This window comes from Culex pipiens, chromosome 1 (genome assembly GCF_016801865.2).
Source record: "Culex pipiens pallens isolate TS chromosome 1, TS_CPP_V2, whole genome shotgun sequence".
Classification (NCBI taxonomy): Eukaryota; Metazoa; Arthropoda; class Insecta; order Diptera; family Culicidae; genus Culex; species Culex pipiens.
In genome coordinates, this window is record NC_068937.1 from 119076291 (window position 1) to 119095261 (window position 18971).

The following is an 18971-nucleotide window of genomic DNA, read 5'->3' on the forward strand; positions in this document are numbered from 1 at the left end:
TGACAAGCCACATAGCCATACACATAAAAGAAGAAAACTAGCGAATCCACCTGAATGTATAAGATCAGTCTGTTATAGCCACACGATTTTCTGAAAAAAAAACTCTTAATGTTACCCTACCTTAAATAGCAGTGCAGTAAATCTAATGATCAATCAAATAAAGTTCCATAATTACCAACTAAATGGCCACGTGTAGTGACTGTCATCTATGTGAGCAATCCTCCCTCCCCTAAAACTTCTTCGTATTTCAGCTGTGAAAATGTGTTCCGAAAGTTGTAGAGTCAAAGAAGAACACGTTTATACTAACAACAAAAATAGGAAAACAAACGTTGATGTGCGAACAAAATACAAATATAACTTTCTTCCATGCAACATACAATTGAGAAACCAAAGTACTAATTTTGGCGAAAATGCAAAAATAAAACATCTACTTTAGTTTCTCGTCAATACAGAAAAGTAGAACTGCTAAACTTGCACACAAGATTGTGGGGACTTAATCCGGAGTCGACGATTAAAACGAGGTTTAATAACTAACTAACTGATGTTTATTGATTACGACTTTCTCCGCGTGTTTCGTCTGATTGGAGTGAGACAATTCTGAGTGGTCAAGGTTGTGTCACATAAGGTAACACACTCGACTTGCTTGGTGTGTGTGAGGCGTAACCCACAGGGCCCCCCCAGTTACACCAGGAATCTGACCCGATGTCCCGACGGTGTAACTTTTGTACGGTGATCATCCGCAGGATAGTCCAACTCCTGGTTGAGCATAAATGCCGGCTTGAGCCGGTCGATCGAAATCCGCTGCGTCTTCCCGGCAACTAGAACATCCATCCACTTGGCATCGCGACGCAACACCCGGTGCGGTCCATCGTACGGATGCTGTAGAGGACGCTTCACAGTGTCGACACGTACGAATACATGTGTACACTCCTTCAACTCCGGACTCACGAAGAACTTCCGGGTACCATGGCGATCGGGTTTAATCGGCTTGACCTTTTCGAACGAACGGTGGAGCACTTTCGAGAATTCGGCTTGATCCATGTTCTGCGTAGGGGCTTCCAGGAACTCCCCCGGAATACGAAGAGTTTGGCCGTACACCATATCCGCTGCTGAACACTGTAGATCGTCCCTGTAGGCAGTTCGTAAACCCAGGAGAATCAGCGGCAGTTCGTAGAACCAGTCCTTGGGATTCACGCACATGATCGCTGCCTTCAGAGTTCTATGGAACCGCTCAACCATGCCATTTGCTTGCGGGTGGTAGGCGGTAGTCCTAATGTGGTGAACTCCAAGAATGCGCGTCAGCTCCCGAAAGAGGTCGGACTCGAATTGACGCCCTTGATCCGTGGTCACGTCCTCGGGCACACCGAAACGGGAAATCCAGGTCGAATACAGCGCCTCAGCCACCGACGCCGCAGTCATGTCCACCAGAGGAATGGCTTCCGGCCACCGGGAAAATCGGTCGATGATGGTCAAGAGATATCGGTGACCATTTGATGGTGGTAGAGGGCCAACCAGGTCGATGTGGATGTGCCGAAACCTTGCTTTCGGCAACTCGAAGTCCCGGAACGGAGCAACAGTGTGGCGAGTAACCTTAGAGCGTTGACAATCCAGGCAGTTACGGACAAATGCGTTGATTTCCTTGTTCATTGACGGCCACACGAAACGTTCCGCTATCAGCTTCCTTGTTGGCTTCGACCCTGTGTGAGCGATCCCGTGGAAGTGCTTCATGACTGCGAGGCGGTGCGCTTTCGGGACAAAAGGCCTTGGGTTGCCACGTGATGTATCGCAATACATCCGCTGCAAACACCCTGGCAACGTTCTTGATTCGAACTTGAGAGACGTTGTCGTCGACTTCAGCAGTTGTTGTAGCTCAATGTCCCCGGCTTGATCCTTGGCAATCGATTGAAAATCAACCGAACTTGGAGAAGAAACACTTTCTACACGTGACAACGCATCGGCTACGTAGTTGTCTGTGCCGCTTACATGCCGAATGTCCCTGGTGAACTCCGATATGAAGCGGAGGTACCGCTCCTCGTGCGGCAGCCGAGAGTTCGAATCCGTTGCTAAAGCGTACGTCAGTGGCCGGTGGTCGGTAAAGATGGTAAAATTTCGTCCCTCGAGGAAATGCCGGAAATACTTCACCGACATCTTCATAGCAGTCAGCTCACGTCCGAAGGTCGAATAGTTCTGCTGCGATTTGGAGAACTTTTCCGAGTAGAACCCGAGAGGTTCCCAAACGCCTCCGCTAAGCTGCTGCAGAACGGCTCCCGCAGCGGTGTTTGAAGCATCGATCATAAGCCCCAGCGGTTTGTTGGCTGCTGGATAGTGAAGTAAAGCGGCTTGAGCTAGTGATTGCTTGCACTCTTCAAAACTGGCTGCTGCGTCTGCCGACCACTCCAACTTCCGGCCGTCGTTCTTGCGATTGTCCGGAATCAGCTTTCGCAGGTTCGCTTGGAGGTCCGTTGCACGCCGAATGAATCGCTTGTACCCATTCAACAAGGCGAGGAAACGGCGAAGGTCCTTCACCGTAGTTGGCCGCTCGTACTGCAAAATAGCTTCAACACGGGCAGGCAGCGGTCGAACACCGGCCGAGTTGATCAGGTACCCCAAGAACTCCACCTCGGGCTGGGCGAAGCAGCTCTTCTCGACGTTGATAACCAAGTTGTGCTCTCGGAGCCTCTCGAAGACTACGCGCAGGTGAGCGCGGTGCTGTTCCGCAGATGAAGAGGCGATGCAGATATCGTCTATAAAGACGACAACAAAGTCCAAGTCACCGAAAATTTGGTTCATGTAACGTTGGAATGTCTGGCTCGCGTTGCAGAGACCAAATTGCATCCGGGTAAACTCAAAAAGACCGAATGGGGTAATTACTGCCGTTTTGGGTATGTCGCTCTCTTCAACTGGAATTTGATGGTAAGCCCGTTCCAAGTCCAGCGTCGTAAAAACAGACTTACCGTCGAAGGAGTTCAACAGGTCGTGTATGTGGGGCACCGGATAGCGGTCAGGAACAGTCACTTGATTCAACCGGCGATAATCACCCACGAACCGCCACGTGCCGTTCTTCTTGGGAACGCAGTGCAGGGGGCTGGCCCAGCTGCTGCTTGACGGACGGCAGATTCCCAAGTCGCACATTGTCCGGAACTCCTCCTTGGCGGCCTTCAACTTCTCCGGGTGCATTCGCCGCGCCTTCGAAGCCACCGGCGGTCCTTTGGTGACAATATGATGCGTTACTTCCCGTTGAGTTTGTGTCTGCAGCGTCGAAGGGAGTGTCACTTCACGGAACTCGTGCAACATTTCGCCGAACGGGTGTTTGGCGTCCACGACAGTGACGGTGTGCAGATCAACTGTCATCACACCACCAACCGATTTGAGCCCCGTTTTCTCGTCCACCAAACGTCGATTCCGCAAGTCCACGATAATGCCAAAATGTGCCAGCCAATCTGCTCCAATTATCGGCATCGTCACCTCCGCAACGAGAAACTGCCAAGTGAAGCTACGTCGCAGACCCAGACTAGTGGTCAAGAACCTCGATCCGTACGTTTTAATACGGCTTCCGTTTGCCGCATGCAGTTGTTGTGTTGGAATACCTTCTGCTCGATCTCGTCTGCTTGCCGGTATGATGGAGACATCTGACCCGGTATCGATCAGGAACCGGGTGCTGGACACAGGATCGTAGATGGTCAGTCGGCGGCTTTCGTGTTCTCCCCCCACTTTCGCCGTTTCCAGTGGGGAAGAACTTAGTTTTTTGAATTGAACGCACAGGGTTCACGGCACTGGTGAGCATCTCGACCGTATTTACGGTGGTACCAGCACACTTCCTTCTGCGATCCGGTTCTTGATTTCGACGAGGAACGGCCTCGAGAGGCCGATCGGTTCCGTGTGCGTTCAGACGTCGTCAATCGACGAACTTCGGCGGTCAGAAAATCTACCTGTTCTTGAAGACCGGAGGCGCCGCTTGGTCCAGCTGCGTCGTCAACGGCGGCCGTCGTCAGAGAGCTCGTAACCCCCACCATCTTGTCGGCCATTTCAGCCAACTTGTCCAATGTTCCGTCGTGACAGCTTAGGATTGGACGAACGTTTACCGGAAGCCGCTGAATGAAGAGCATTTTGAGCAGATTGTCGTCTACTTTCAATCCGATTGCCAGCTCGCGCATCTTCGCCAGCAGATGCGTAGGACGCAAATCGCCCAGTTCGTACGAACCAAGCAATCTCTCCAGCCGAGTTTCCGCAGAGAGCACGAAGCGGGAAATCAACCTTTCTTTGACGGCAGCATACTTGTTGTCAGCTGGAGGAGCTACCACTAAATCCGAGATGTGGCAAATGACGGTCTGGTCCACCTTCCCGATAATGTGGTAATATTTCGTCTCGTCGTTTACGACCCTACCCAAGGCAAACTGCGCTTCGGCCTGGGCAAACCACATCACCGGGTCATTCTTCCAGAAATCCGGCAACTTGATTGAAACTGCTGCAGTTGCAGCAACTTCTGCGTTGTTGTTTTCGGTCGACATTTGAGGTTATGTTCCACGTCGGAACGATTTTTCTCGGATAACCGGAGCGAGCGCGTTCGAACAACGGTAAAAACTATTTCCGCGGCGTCGGGGTCACCAATGTGGGGACTTAATCCGGAGTCGACGATTAAAACGAGGTTTAATAACTAACTAACTGATGTTTATTGATTACGACTTTCTCCGCGTGTTTCGTCTGATTGGAGTGAGACAATTCTGAGTGGTCAAGGTTGTGTCACATAAGGTAACACACTCGACTTGCTTGGTGTGTGTGAGGCGTAACCCACAAGATAAAAACGAAAAATCAGACAAGACAATTTAGCAGTGTACTCAATGTTTGAAACACAATCCGGTTAAGCTAATAAAGAAATGTGTACCAAAAAAACAACAATCATGTAGAGACAAAACACCGGAATGTGAAACCCCTCTCCTACTGACTTCCGAATCATTCGATGTGCAATATTAATCGTAATCAAATCGTAAGCGAAAAGCCCTTTTTATACTGATGGCAATAATCCACCTAAAGAAAAGCGAGAGATATAGATAGCGAAAAGCGCAGGTCGAGCAGCTTTCAATTGTTTGGTTTTCCCCTTTCTCATCCCTTTTTAAAGTACTATCCTCTATAAAACTAGTCCTAACCTTTAACTAACTTATAGCAACAACAAAAAAAAAGAATGAAAGTCCAACTCAAAATCGGAAACAAAGCGAAATTCTAACTCTCCCTATTTTTGACTAACTATCGTGTATAAAAAATCGAACTAGTAACGATATTAAACGGAAATGCTATAACCTTTAAGAAATCCTCATATTTATATACAATCTTTTTTCAAGTGTCATCACAGACCACTGATTTTCTTACCAAACAAAACCTATTTTGAAGCAACAATATCGAACTCGAAAAAAAATTTCACTATTCCCAAAAAAAACAAACTACTACTATCAAACTCATTTCCTCTAACGTTTCCTGTACTTAAATATACCACACGAAAAACAACCTTTTACAATTACGGCCAAAATACGCAATACTCTCCCCCTTTTCAAAACTGTACTCACCTAAACTTTGTCAATAGCCCTGGATGCTGAATAGCAAAAAAGGAAACCTACAAAAAAACCACTCCGACACCCACAAACACTCCACCAAACCACACAGTCATGATACACAGATGCTAGAAGGGAGGAAGAACAGAAAAAGAGGGAAAAGAAGAAGTGCAGCAGACGAGCAACCAAAATCGTCTAGTAGCAAATAGAGCAACAACAACAAAAAAGTAATAAAGAAACGAAATAAAAAGCTTGTGTTGATTTTTTCTAGTGTGCTGCTGAAAGAAAGCTCCTGGCATGAAAGAGAAAGAAGCGAGCTTCGCGGACGTTCGCTGCATTGGAATCGAACCTGAAAGCTTTGGTTGTTTTCGGGGACAACTTGCTGTGGGAAGATTGCTTCATGGAGGAGCAGCATGGTGTATTGATAAAACATAACTGCCCATAATTGAAGATTCGGCTACTATGGTAAATCAAATATTCAAGAAAAACTCGTGTTTGTGTTCGTCACCAAATCGGCAAAATTCAATGGAGAACGTTTGGCTTTTCGCATCAACAACAAAAACTAAACAAAACTTTATTGAAATTCAAGTTGTGAAACTGTTAACTTTTCACGCTTATCAGGAGAAACAAAATGGACAACTTTTCCTTACAAAAAACAGTGCTGAAAAGTTCGTTACAGCACTCATTTAGACCTCTTTTATTTTTGAACACGCGAGAAAAATACGTCTTTCAATCATTTCCCGTATATTTTGTATGGCGATTAGGTTGCTCCTATCCAAAATAAAGTGGTCAAAATAATACGTTTTTCGTTGATTTTCTCAAAAACCAAATATTTCAAAAAATCTTATCTATGGAACGGTTGAACCAGTTTTAGAGCGCTACATTTCAAAAGAATAGTTATTAGTTGGGCTTTTTAGGAAAAATATGTTGGTCTGAAAAAACTAGCTAAATATTTGAAAAGGTCCTATGAAAAATGCATTTGCTGATGTGAAGGTTTCCCTTTTTCCCTGATTCCTTGTAATATTTTACATAACATATCCGAAAAATGCGAACATCCATTAACACGATTCGTAGGTATGATTTTTAGGACAAAATAACTGGGTTTTTCGACGCGCCGCGCACGAAAACAAGAGAATGACGAAAACGATAAAACTGGCAATAACTTGTAGAAGGTTGCCAACCGGTAAGCATTTTAAAAATAAAGTTATGATTGAGTTTTTGAAGATGTGTGATTTTTTTTAGAAATTTAAATCATAAGACCTATTAAAACTCAATTTAAACAGTAATTAAAAGAATTTTCAATATGTTTTGTGTAAAAATATCCCTTTTTGGCTCTGATTCAGATGATACATTACAAATTTTAGCAGGATTGAGATTTTAATGGGTGTTATTGGATTTTTATGGATAAGCTGGCTTGGCCGAAAGGTTACGCTTTCCACTTTGTAAGCGGAAGATCATGGGTTCGATTCTCATCTGCTCCAACCTTCCATCGGATGGATGGATATTTATTTATTATTTGTTTTAATATTGTTTAATGATATTTTATCTTATTGATGTTCCTGACGGTGTTTGAAACTTGGAAATGCATTTTCAACATTATTTTTCTATACAAATTTTATTTATTCTTGTTAAAATTATGTATTGATATTTAAGGATTAAAGGTTTTAATTTTTAAACAAGTCCCACAAATTCAAAAATTCGGTTTAAACTAAATGTTCAAAATGTTTAGTGATTTGCATATTTTGCTCATTTTTATGAGTAAATTTCACATAAAACCCATCATTTGACAAGTTTCCATAAGGCCGTTGCAAATATTTCTTAAAGTTTATGTCACCCCCCCACCCCCCCCCCCCCCCTTCGAAATCGGTTCGAAAAATCAGGGGGCAAAAAAATATGTTTTCAAATAACTTGAAATTTTTAAAGGAAATAGAAGTCTAACCAACTGGAAACAATTAGAAATGCATTTTCCTGCGTTTAAAATCATATTTAGCATGTCTGAAATCGATCAAAAATATATTAAATTTTTGTGGAATTTTAATGTACAGCACCGCAAAAAGTTTTTTTTGCGGCGAATGATTGCAAAACAACTGGGCTGGTGTAAAATGCACTTGAAAACACTTTTTCATTCAAATGTTGAGACCATGGTTTGTTATTTAAATTGTTTTATTTTTTATATTTTTTTTAAGGTAGCTATGACTGAACATTCTAGAAAACACGCTGGAAACAGAGGTAAAAAGGGACTGTTTTGTAATAAATTAATTAGTGAAACTCAGCTCTTTATAGAATGTTTCAATGAGGACACTTTTAGGAAATTTTATTTTACATGACATAAACTATATAATTAGTTTCCATGAACAATGAACAATAATATGTAAAACACACATTTCATATTCAACAATTTATTGAACTGCTCAATCACCTAGCTAAACTTTACAACTAGACTAAACTTAAACGACTCTCTCTTTTTGCTGTTATTATTCACACTCAATTGGCAACCGTTTATAAATAATCTCTCATCCTGCTCTCAACAATCAACCATCACGGATTTTGGTTTATTCAAGTGCGCAATCCCTAATCCTTGCCGATTAGATACGACGAGTTTATAACCACCTGCAGCTAGACGGCTTGCAGCAGACCTTTGGCTTGTAGGACGACGTGTTAAACGCATCCGCTTGACTTCTTCAGGGCGACATCAACAATAAATTTAGCGCACAAGCACTAATGCAGTTAACAGGAAACACGCCAAACTGACCGCAAAGCTAACGGAAGCGGTTGCAGTTGTCGTTTCGACGGCCATCGTGGTCGTACTAATCGCTTCAGTTGTTGTTGTTGTTGCCTCCGTGGTCGTCGTTGTTACACCTTCAGTAACGGTCACTGTTCCCGTTGTAGTTGAAATTACCTCACTCGTTGTTACTTCCGTGGTGGAGGTTTCCTCCGTGACCGTTGATGAGATTTCCTCTGTCACTGTTGAACTTTCCTCTGTAACTGTCGTATAACTGTCCTCTGTCACTGTTGAACTTTCTTCAGGATCTGCGGTCGTAGTTTCTGAAGTGGTTGAGGTCTCCTCTGTTACTGTTGTAGAACTTTCCTCTGTCACTGTCGAACATTCTTCAGGATCAGCGGTCGAAGTTTCTGAAGGGGTTGAGGTCTCCTCTGTGACTGTTGAAGAACTTTCTTCTGTCACTGTTGAACTTTCCTCCGTAACTGTCGTGGAACTTTCTTCAGGATCAGCTGTCGTAGTTTCTGAAGGAGTTGAGTTCTCATCTGTGGCAGTTGTTAAATCCTCCTCTGTCACTGTTGAACTTTCTGCAGGATCTGCTGTCGTAGTTTCTAAAGGGGTTGAACTTTCTTCTGTGAGAGTTGTTGAATTTTCTTCTGTAACATCTGTTAAATTTTCCGAAGGGTCAGCTGTCGTTGTTTCCGAAGGGGTTGAGCTCTCATCTGTGACAGTTGTTGAGTTTTCCTCTGTAACTGGTGTGGGGTTTTCTGCAGGGTCAGCTGTCGTTGTTTCCGAAGGGGTTGAGCTCTCATCTGTGACAGTTGTTGAGTTTTCCTCTGTAACTGGTGTGGGGTTTTCTGCAGGGTCAGCTGTCGTAGTTTCTGAAGGGGTTAAACTTTCCTCTGTTACAGATGTTGTGTTTTCCTCTGTAACTGTCGTTAAATTGTCCGAAGGGTCAGCTGTCGTAGTTTCTGCAGGTGTTGAGTTCTCTTCTGTAGCAGTTGTTGAATTTTCCTCCGTAACCTCTGTAAAATTTTCTGCATGGTCGGCTGTCGTAGTTTCTGAAGGAGGTGAATTTACTTCTGTCACTGTTGAACTTTCTACAGGGTCAACGGTAGTAGGTTCTGAAGGAGCTGAGTTTTCCTCTGTAAGCGCCGTTGAGCTTTCCGAGGAGTCGGCTGTCGTAGTTTCTGAAGGAGTTGAGCTTTCTTCAGGGTCAGCAGTCGTAGATACTGAAGTGGTTGAACTGTCTTCAGTGACTGCCGATACACTTTCTGAAGCATCCGCAGTTGTCGTTTCTTGAGAGTTCGAATTTTCATCAGTACTCTCCGTGGAGACGACTTCCGTTGTTGCCGGGCTATCGACACCAGTTTCAGCCGCAACTGTCGTCGTTCCTTCTCCGTCAGACTTTTCCGCCTCCAAATTACTGCTCTCTTCAGCTTCTCCGTTTCTGGCTGTGGTCCTCGAAGAAGCGGTTGTCATCGAACTGCTCGATGAAGCTGTTGTGACAGGCGCATCCTTGTCAGTAACATCGATTTCATTTTCTGCCGGATCAGCTCCATCATCCGAGGTCGGTTCTTCTGCGGCGTCTATATCAACCAGCGGGCTGATTCGGTCATGGTCGATAGTTGAGTCAGTAAAATCCACCTTACTGACCACTGCCGTGGGTTTGCTGAATCAGAGAAAAAAAAAGAAGTTTTGTATTTGATTACTTTGTCTCGTAATCGCAAACCAAACTTTCAATATAGTTTTATGTAATAAGGATTAAAATTTAAAATGTTTGGAATTTACTAGAAATTATAACCTAAATCTAGATTTCTTTATAACGTTCTTAACTTTTAAGGCTAGTTTGCAGATCGGAAGGAAAGGAACTGGTTTTGTGCCATAATTTTAAATAATTTTGAACGTTCACTATGAGCAACAATTTGGAACAACCATACAATGTGTACATTATAAACATTATTTGGCAGTTTCACAAACTAATTGTAATTTCACTTTTTTTCACTTCAAGATCACGTTATTTTTCCTCAGTTCTCACGATGTCATGACGACCAATCTTCTTCAACATACCTATCATAGAAAAGGGGATTTCCACTGGCTAGCGCCACCAACGCTGCTGCGGTGGCCACAAAACTAAACACTAAACTCCTCATCACTATCACAGTTCCGTTCCTGGGTAGGTAGGCAGGTGAATTTCCTAATTTCGATCGATGTCTCTCGATGTTGTCACCCGTATCGCTCGAGAACAACTGAATCCTTGCCAATATATAGGGCCCGCTTTAATAAGCCACCATCTTCCGTATTGAAAAATAAAAGGTTCGCACTTGATTGCCAATTTACACCCCCTGCAATACCAACATCACAAGTACTCGTCACAGCACAGAACACGACACATCATTCCGATACCCGAAAGGTAGTAATTTCCCAGGCGACCGACGACGGTGCGATGTGGCGTCAAATCTGCCGCAACGTTTTATCAGCTGCCGCGTTGAGTTCAGTCCGGGGGAAATCTTCGAGTTTGAACCTCCCGACTTTTTCTGAGTCACGCTGGCGAACCTTTCTGCCAGACGAGAGAATTCCTTATCGCCGTCTCCAAGAGCTGGCAAAGCTAGAAAGTCTTCAGGTAATCAAACCCGCTTAAACGCTTATCCTGATCCAGAGGAGCCACTCCGTTTTACGACCTGCTCAAACGGACTCGAAATGACTGACTGGGCCAGGGTGGAGACCTCGAAGTAATTGAACCTTCAATGAGGCATACGGCTGACGGTCGGCGGCGGCGGCGTTCAGGGGAGGACAAGGACGATGAATATATTAAATAATGAGAGACAAGTCCTCACGGGAAGAGGACAGCTGCAGGCAGGGCCAATTACCTGGATTTTTCTGTGAATGACTGAGTGTGTGTGGCCAAACATTTGTGTGACGAAATAAGGTGCATCAGGTATTGATTGGAGTCGGTGGCAGAAAAACGATTTACGATAATGTCCAGAAGGTAATCAGCTGGTAGTAGCCGGTAGTCCAGTGCAGGGTGGGAGGAAACATTATTGGACAGTTCCGGTTGGAGAGATGTCCCGTTGACGTCACCGCAAACATGTGTTTACGAAAGCGATATTGAAGATAATGATTTCTAAATCGACAACATGTTGTCTTGTTTTTGTGAAAACTCTATTGAATTTTAAAACAGGGGTTAAATCCAATTAATAGAGGCAAACACGCATTTCAATTCCTATTGGGTATGTAAAAAGAAGAATGCGAAAGTGCCGAACACAATACACAATTACACAATTTTCAAAACAGCCCTCATTTCCCATGACTCATGAAGAGTATCGGGGCCGGCAAAGCGGATTCTGTGGCTTTTTTTTCACTTAATGTAAACATGTTAAGGGCAACATTCGACAGGTTGCCTCCCTAGTTGTGTTGGTCCGAGCAGGGATTTGAACCCCGATCTACCGCTTACGAGGCGAAAGCGTTACCACTAGGCTACTTGGCTCGATCTGTTCCCCGGAGTTCAAACTCTAATCTGATGAGAACGGCAGAAAGGGCAAATATTACAGGTTGAATGCTTAACTGTAAAACCGCCTGCGCCCAGTTCCGGCTCTGAAAGATGGCGAATCTGTATCTTTTGAAGGAATTTTCTGATCGGTTTGGTGTCTTGGGAAAAGTTGTAGGTATTGATGATGACTACCCAGAAAAAAAGGAGGAAAAAATATTTTCCGATTTTTAAATTAACTTTTATGACAAAAAATCAATTCAAGCAAAAAATTGTAAATGGGCCAAGGCCAAAGTGTAAACAAAGAGTCTGTCCTGCTCGTTCCTAACGTAAACATCCATTGACGTAAGCAGGACAGACTGTTTGTTTTCACTTTGGCTTTGGCCCATTTACATTGTTTTGCTTGAATTTCCCAAAATCCATATTTTTTATTGTTCTTTTTTTATATCTTTAAGGGTTCAATAAACTGCAACTTTTGAGCCATAGAAAAATATTGTCAAAATTTTTGCCGCCAAGTTATGATCTCTTCAAAAAATTCTTTATCTTATGTATTTTTTTTTTGAAAAATAGAAATTTTTCTCGATTTTTTTACTCCAGTTTTCAACGTAAGTTTAAGTTTGATTTCGAAAAGTACATCAAAAGAAAATTTCATCAAAAGAAACAGAATTTCTAATATTTTCGTACCATTTTTGTATGGACAACTGCCAAAATGGCATTGAGCCATGAATGGGTAAACCAATGACACAAAATGGCTTCTTTGGTCATAGGGAAGGCCCCCAAAAAGTTTTAGCCAAAGCAAAACATAAAAATGCACGAAATCGGCTGATTTCGTAGATATTTCTAAATAGCAAAAAAAAAAGTTGTATGCGACACGATGCAAACTCTGTTTTTTTCAGCACTCTACGTGATTATCCAACTCGACAGATATTGCTGTAACTAGAGCAAGTGGAATATACTGTTTGTTTACTTCCAAGGAGGTAACGCCCTTTTGAATAGTTACTTTTGAAACGTACGACTTGTGCTTAAAAAAGCATAATTTTGCATTTAGTTGCAAAAACTACTATGCAGATTCCAAATGTTAAATGTGTGTATTAAAACAATAGCAACTGTTGCTTCATTTTACACTCAGATAAAAACTAGCAAATGCATCCTGCACCAAAGCCTCAATCTGCCACAGTCAGCGAGCAAGTTCGCACGCTTATCACCCGCTCTGTATTCCAGAAAGACCGGGTAACGCAAAGAGTGTTCTGCTCGGCTTGGTCTTGCCGGCAACAGTGCCATCATTACTAGCTAGTATGATTAGGCTACCCGCAGATAGACCAGAAGCCGCTTGTTCAGCTCAGCTGATTACCAGCGCGAAAGCTTCCTGACTTGCTGGTGAAGGTCAAGTTCCGCGATCGTCGTCGTCGTCGTCATCTCCGTAGACTACGACGCATTGTGGAATTTCCCGGTTCCTTCGGTCCATCGAACATGCATCATGGGTTTGGTTCTAATCGAATTGTGCAACCCATCAGCTATCAGCAGCTTCTTTTGCTGGAGATTATTAGGGAAGTCTGCGAGAAAGCGATGATGTAACCTTTGTTGACTCTTAACTAATACACTTTGGGGGGAGGGGGAGTTTGCTGTTGTCGAAAAGGAAGTTCATGGAACTTTCTCTGCAGCAAAATTTTCCCTCGTTATAGCCTTTTTCCACAGATAACGACGATAGAGACTTCTTCCAATGAGTCAATCGTAACCAATATAAAATCAATCAATAGTCGGTGCATTACATTTGATATCGATTTTAATCAAAGAGGCATATCAGTTGCATTAAAAACGATAACAAGTGTGTACCTTATCGTTATTGTGCAATCTTGTGAGACGTTTTCATAAAAAAAGACATGAAAGCTACAGGACAACAAAAGATTCTTCTTATTCAGTGAATAAAAGTTATGTACTTCAAACAGTCCAATTCCATATGCCATAAAACCACTTCAAGGAGTTTTAAATACAGTAAATCTTAAACTGAAGTACCTGTTGCACCAATTGTTTAAACATTTGTCATTGCCGCCGCCACCGCCGCCGTGCAACAAGTGGTCGTCACACGTTGTTTGTACATTCCATTTTATTACACATAGTAGTAAACAAATCTTCGTTATCTGCTGGTGCTGCCTGGCTGATTCGCATCCCTTCGTATTTGCTGGAAGATTTTGGAAGCATTTGCTTAAAGGTCAGCAGTCAATAATTAACAAATACGTTTTCATTTATCAGTTATTCTCAAAATTGTGACAAAACAAAATTAAAAATCCTATAAACATATGACAATAGCTTATAGGTCATTTAAAAAAAAACTCTAGAACTCAACTCGAATCGATTGTCGGTTCCCAACAAAGTTGTTCACCTTAAATTTTCATTTTAATGACTCAATCTGATCTAATTTTGTTAAGCACTTCAACGCTCAACAGTGACCATGCGTCTCCATGAATGTTTTCTGAGGCCATGGAAACGCGTGGTACTTTAAGTTTGTTTTATGTTCTTTTATTTTAGTTTACATAAACAAAATGAATGAAGAATTTCTGTTGCCACCAAAACGACAAAAATCGACAAAAACAATGCAAAGTAAAGTTTTTAAAGAACTCCATTATTTCGAGACAAGAAAGCACCAATAAACATTTAATCAAGTAAATAAAATAAACCCTTGTTCAACTACTAACAGGCTACCCTTGTTCAACTGTTTACTACTCAAGTACAATCCCGGAGCACGAGCCGAGAGTTACGGATGCTGCACAGCAGCTCTTTAATCATCTCTCTCATCTCATCACTCTCCGCCTCTCGTGTGGCATAGTATAAAACGAACTCTTCACGCAAAGATCGCGATCATAGTGCTACAACTGTTCTAAAGTTCCAGAAGTGATTGTGAAAAGTGTGCGCGTCCGTTTGCAAAATGACCATCAACGAGAAGACTCGACTTTTGCCCAAGGATTACCAAAAGTCGTACGTGATCCCGATTCCCCAGGAGGACATCAACAACAACAACAATAACAATAACGACAGTGATTATGACTAGTAAGTGCGGTTTGGTGAAGTGCGTGTGCCGGAAAATTCCGTAAATTGTTATCGGACATTCCATGGGTGAAGTTTTGTTCAAGCGAAGAAGAGGCAGGTGATGCAATTGTCTGGGTGTTTTAGCCCAAATTGATTACAACAATGGGCTTTACGGGACTTGACGGTGAAATTGTCCCTTCGAGGGACGATAGTTTGGTGAACCATTTTGTTTATTGTAATTGGTGTCGCAATTACTGTCTTTGTGGTGAATAATTGGGCGGTTATCTCACACAATAAATCGGGACTATTTAGCGGTTACTGTGTAATTTAAAAGCACGTGCATTGTTTTGGGGAAGTATGTTTTGTTATCGATCTTTTGTCGAGGTTTTTACAACAACAAAACCATCGTTTTATTACAAAAAATACCTACATTTCAATAACTTTCGAAATATTTAGTAATTTACTCAATTGTTATGTAAACTGAAAATCAACTTTGTAAAATGCATTTTAAATCGTATGCAGTTGATTAATCTTCAAATAAATAAAACTAAGTTTTGGCTTATGGCAGAGGACCGAAAAAAACAGATTTTTTTAAATTAATTACAACAAAAGTGTTCCGATTATGTGAGAAGACTGTATGGGTTTTTTTTTCTATAATCTATTGAGGTATGAATGAATGCCAATAACAGTGCAAACTGAACCTAATACAGTCCAGACTCGATTATCCGAAGGTTTGTATGGGACTTTGGATAATCGAATCACGAACAAAAAAATAAAAAATCGTATTTTTGGTTTTTTATACTTTTAACATCAAATTCGAATTCAGCAACCCCATTTTAATGAAATTTTAATGGTTGATTGCTTATAAAATTTAAAAAAAAATAATGTTTTTTTGTTTCAATATTTCATCACCGCCATTTTATCCGCAATCTTGGATTTAATATTCAAATTCGCTTTAGAGTAGTTTAGGGGACATACTTAAGCTCAACAATCAAAAATAAGACAACAACCAAAAATCTTCATTCGATTATCCGAAGTGAAATTTTACCAAGGCCTTCGGATAATCGAGTATGGACTGTATAAGAATCAAGATGGGACAGTTATGCTTTCCTGGGCAGTGTAATTGATCAAAATGTATCTTTTTTTATAAACCTGTTCCAAAACCCATTGTATGTACAGTACACGGTTTTTTGGCTAAGCAAATCATGTAGTTATCAAAAAAAAAAAAATGCGGAATACTAAGAAAATTATAGCCTTTCTCTAAAAATCATGCACGTTCAACTCATACAGGCACCCTCCAGATGTTACTATTTCCCGATTTTAAATTATACTTTTTGATTCATACAAACATGAAGTAGCCACTTGAGGCACAACATTATCTGTTATTGCGAGCTCCTTCTTTTTTACCTAACAGATTTATACGTTTAACTATGACTCAATTAGCTGTATAATGACTGAGCAACAAATTTGGTTTTCAGCATTAATATTATTTTGTGACTATAAGCTTTCTGTGAAAAGTTCGATTTAAGGCAGGATTAGCGCCTTAGCGCAGTGAGGAAGGCAAATAAAGTTCCATATATCAATTCACACGTGATCTCCACGTTCTAGCTACTTTTTTACTTACTTACAATCGATCCAGCTCAGTGGAGCCGATCCACGCAGGCAAACAGTCGCTGAAACGTGATTTTTACACTCCGCACACAACCCTGCTCAATTGGACCAACGAGAGCCACATGGCCCCTTGTTTGCCACCGCCATTATCTGCGCAAATATTCACCCTTCAGACTTTGTTCAAATATTGACTAATCGAAAACGTATGTTGCGTGTGCGATTCACTTTCCGGCGTTTTGTCGGTGAAATGAACTTGAAAAGTGTTCTTTTTGATAATGATGATTTTTTTTTGCGTCATTCAGCACGCGGTTAAGGAACTCGCCGTGGGGCAGACACTCTAATCGCGGTGAAGAGTTCAAGTTCGCGAGTTGGTTCAACTTTCGGTTCGAATCTGCAGCGCAGTTACCACGAGCTCGTGAAGTGGAGTTATTGTATAGTTTTACTTTATTCTAGTTATCGATCAGCAAACACATAAACAAGTCCGTCAAGCAATTAATAGCTTAGGGGTTGATCGATTAACAAATGTATTGTTTTCAAAGACACGTTCAATTGCACTGATAAATATCAGGAAGCGACTTAACTAATAAAAATCGTCTTTTGTTTTCTTCTAGTGGCTCGTATGCCCTCACCAAAGCTGAACTTTCCTCCTACATCGACGACCCGTTCTGGATTCGAGTCCGTTACGTCTGCTTCTCGCTGTACTGGTTGCTCTGCCTGGTGGCACTGTTCATCTCCTGCTACATCGCCGTATCCGCTCTGGAGAGTGGCCTCTGTGGACCCACCCTGAACGGTGACGGCAACAGCTCACTTGGCAGCACTACCGTCATCACACCCGTCCAGACAACTGAGGCAACACTAGTGTCCGCAACGGACGATGGTTCCGGAGTCATCTTTCGGTTGCTTAGCCAACCGGCTTAGAAGCTTTAATCGGCTCCGTTTTCAAAGACTGTGATTGAACTTAACCTCATTTTATGCTAGGACACCAAACTTCAAGGGGTGAACCCAAACCCCAATTATTTATTACAAAATAACAAATAGTATCTCACCAAGAATTTCACAAGTGAGCTAATGAAACGTAAACAAACGCCATCGACGACTACAACAACAAGGCAGCATCAACTTATCAGATTACCTCTGAGTAGTATGGCAATAAAAGCGTTCATAACTTTGTACAAGCAAATAACTTGAGATAGTAATTCAGACGCGCAAACGCAAACATTGTGTCATCCCATCCCCCCATCATCGATAGGGCCCAAGTTATAAAGATTAGCAGCGTGGAAAAGAGTAAATCTGATGTAATAGTGGGCAGAATTTGCTAAGGCTTACGGAACAGTACAGCAGCATCCTTTGACTATGGTCACAGTGAACGTGGCTCGTGGCCGGCTTTTGAACACATTTTATATGTACTATCAGAATAAACGAATTAATTTAGTATGAAAACACGTGTTCTCAATAAATGATGAAAAATACCTAGTAGACACGATTTTTTTCGAAATATGTCTGATATCAATTCCGTTCATAAATATTATTACAGATTCGGATTAGAAATAGAATTTTCTACAAAAAGTGACTATGGAAAACTCCGACTACGATCACTCCGAGACGTGGCAACGGAATGAGAAATAGAAAAATGTCGACCCTTTTTGGTTTTACACAAATTGTTTACACATGTTTTAGTTGTGATAAACCTTTTTTCATTGTTAATCCAGCTGCAATAGAGCTTTGTGACGTTTCGCGTACGCACACTAGCTCACCATTTGATTTTGCAGCCCGGACAAAATTTAACCTCACTCTCGTTCGTGTACGTATTGTTGATGACCAGTAAAAACACGAATAAGTATTTAAAATGTTCGACCTATCAACCAAAACGTGTCGGTTTTGTCGCTGGAGAATGTCAGTCATTCTTGTATTTTTGAAACTGTCACCATTTGCATGTAAAGGAGGTATTACATTATGACAAACAAACAAACAAATATTTTGCTTTGTTTGGCTTGAGTTTGGAAAACTGTCTAAAACGAAAAAGTGCGAGTTTGTCTAGTGGTTTATCATAGTCTTAGTCTAAGTATTAAGTTGTTATTGTGTTTACATCAGAAACCTAATCAGCCTTTAGATTAGGTTTCTGATGTAAACACATTTTTTCCTATATCTAAAGATTTCAGTGTTCTAATACCCCAAGAACTATTAACTGGTCGATTTTGAAGGATTTGAAACTGCCATGATAAATTTGTGTTCAGCACATCCATGTACACGCTTTTGAAAATTGCTTGAAGTTTGACTTTTCGCCAGAAGGGATAAATTTAAAAAATGTCCTGAGAAAAAAAAAATCCCGGTTACCTCCGTTGTACAAAAACTCGAGCATCCCAAGACAATTACATTTTTCACATGATGTTGGGTGAGGAAAGTTACTTTTTACATTTTGCCATTTATCCAGATTTTTAAGCGAAGATGGCGTAACGAATTGTGTACGCCCGAAATGTCAAAATCACGCAGTGGTACCAACATTACAAAAAAAGTGTACCATGTGTCATGCCATGGTACATTTTTTCTAACGTTGGTATCACTGCGCAATTTTGACATTTCGGGCGTA

At 41.8% G+C, this 18971-nt stretch overlaps 3 protein-coding genes across 3 annotated transcripts; 1 reads left to right on the top strand and 2 right to left on the bottom strand.

Moving 5' to 3' along the window:
- Positions 1-3737: 3737 nt before the first annotated feature.
- Positions 3738-4508, bottom strand: LOC120431094 (uncharacterized). Its single transcript, XM_039596252.1, has one exon. The coding sequence runs from the start codon at positions 4506-4508 to the stop codon at positions 3738-3740; it is 771 nt and encodes a 256-aa protein (XP_039452186.1).
- Positions 4509-7926: 3418 nt separating this feature from the next.
- LOC120431095 (mucin-22-like) lies at positions 7927-10949 on the bottom strand. Its single transcript, XM_039596253.2, has 2 exons — positions 10333-10949; positions 7927-9934 (listed from the first exon to the last, which is right to left on the bottom strand). Exons 1-2 carry the CDS (start codon positions 10413-10415, stop codon positions 8248-8250), a joined length of 1770 nt encoding a protein of 589 aa, XP_039452187.1. The 5' UTR covers positions 10416-10949; the 3' UTR covers positions 7927-8247.
- A 3637-nt stretch (positions 10950-14586) lies between these two features.
- On the top strand, positions 14587-17860 carry LOC120431087 (uncharacterized). The gene is made up of 2 exons (XM_039596243.2): positions 14587-14794; positions 16996-17860. The coding sequence occupies exons 1-2, from the start codon at positions 14673-14675 to the stop codon at positions 17300-17302; spliced, it is 429 nt and encodes a 142-aa protein (XP_039452177.1). The 5' UTR covers positions 14587-14672; the 3' UTR covers positions 17303-17860.
- Positions 17861-18971: the final 1111 nt, after the last annotated feature.

Excerpts from the sequence above, each read along its gene's own strand:
- LOC120431094 (XM_039596252.1), bottom strand. The coding sequence starts at position 4,508 with ATGTCGACCGAAAACAACAACGCAGAAGTTGCTGCAACTGCAGCAGTT.
- LOC120431095 (XM_039596253.2), bottom strand. The coding sequence starts at position 10,415 with ATGAGGAGTTTAGTGTTTAGTTTTGTGGCCACCGCAGCAGCGTTGGTG. Across the intron at positions 9,935-10,332 it reads AATCCCCTTTTCTATGATAG|CAAACCCACGGCAGTGGTCA; the intron begins GTATGTTGAAGA and ends TCTCTGATTCAG.
- LOC120431087 (XM_039596243.2), top strand. The coding sequence starts at position 14,673 with ATGACCATCAACGAGAAGACTCGACTTTTGCCCAAGGATTACCAAAAG. Across the intron at positions 14,795-16,995 it reads AACGACAGTGATTATGACTA|TGGCTCGTATGCCCTCACCA; the intron begins GTAAGTGCGGTT and ends GTTTTCTTCTAG.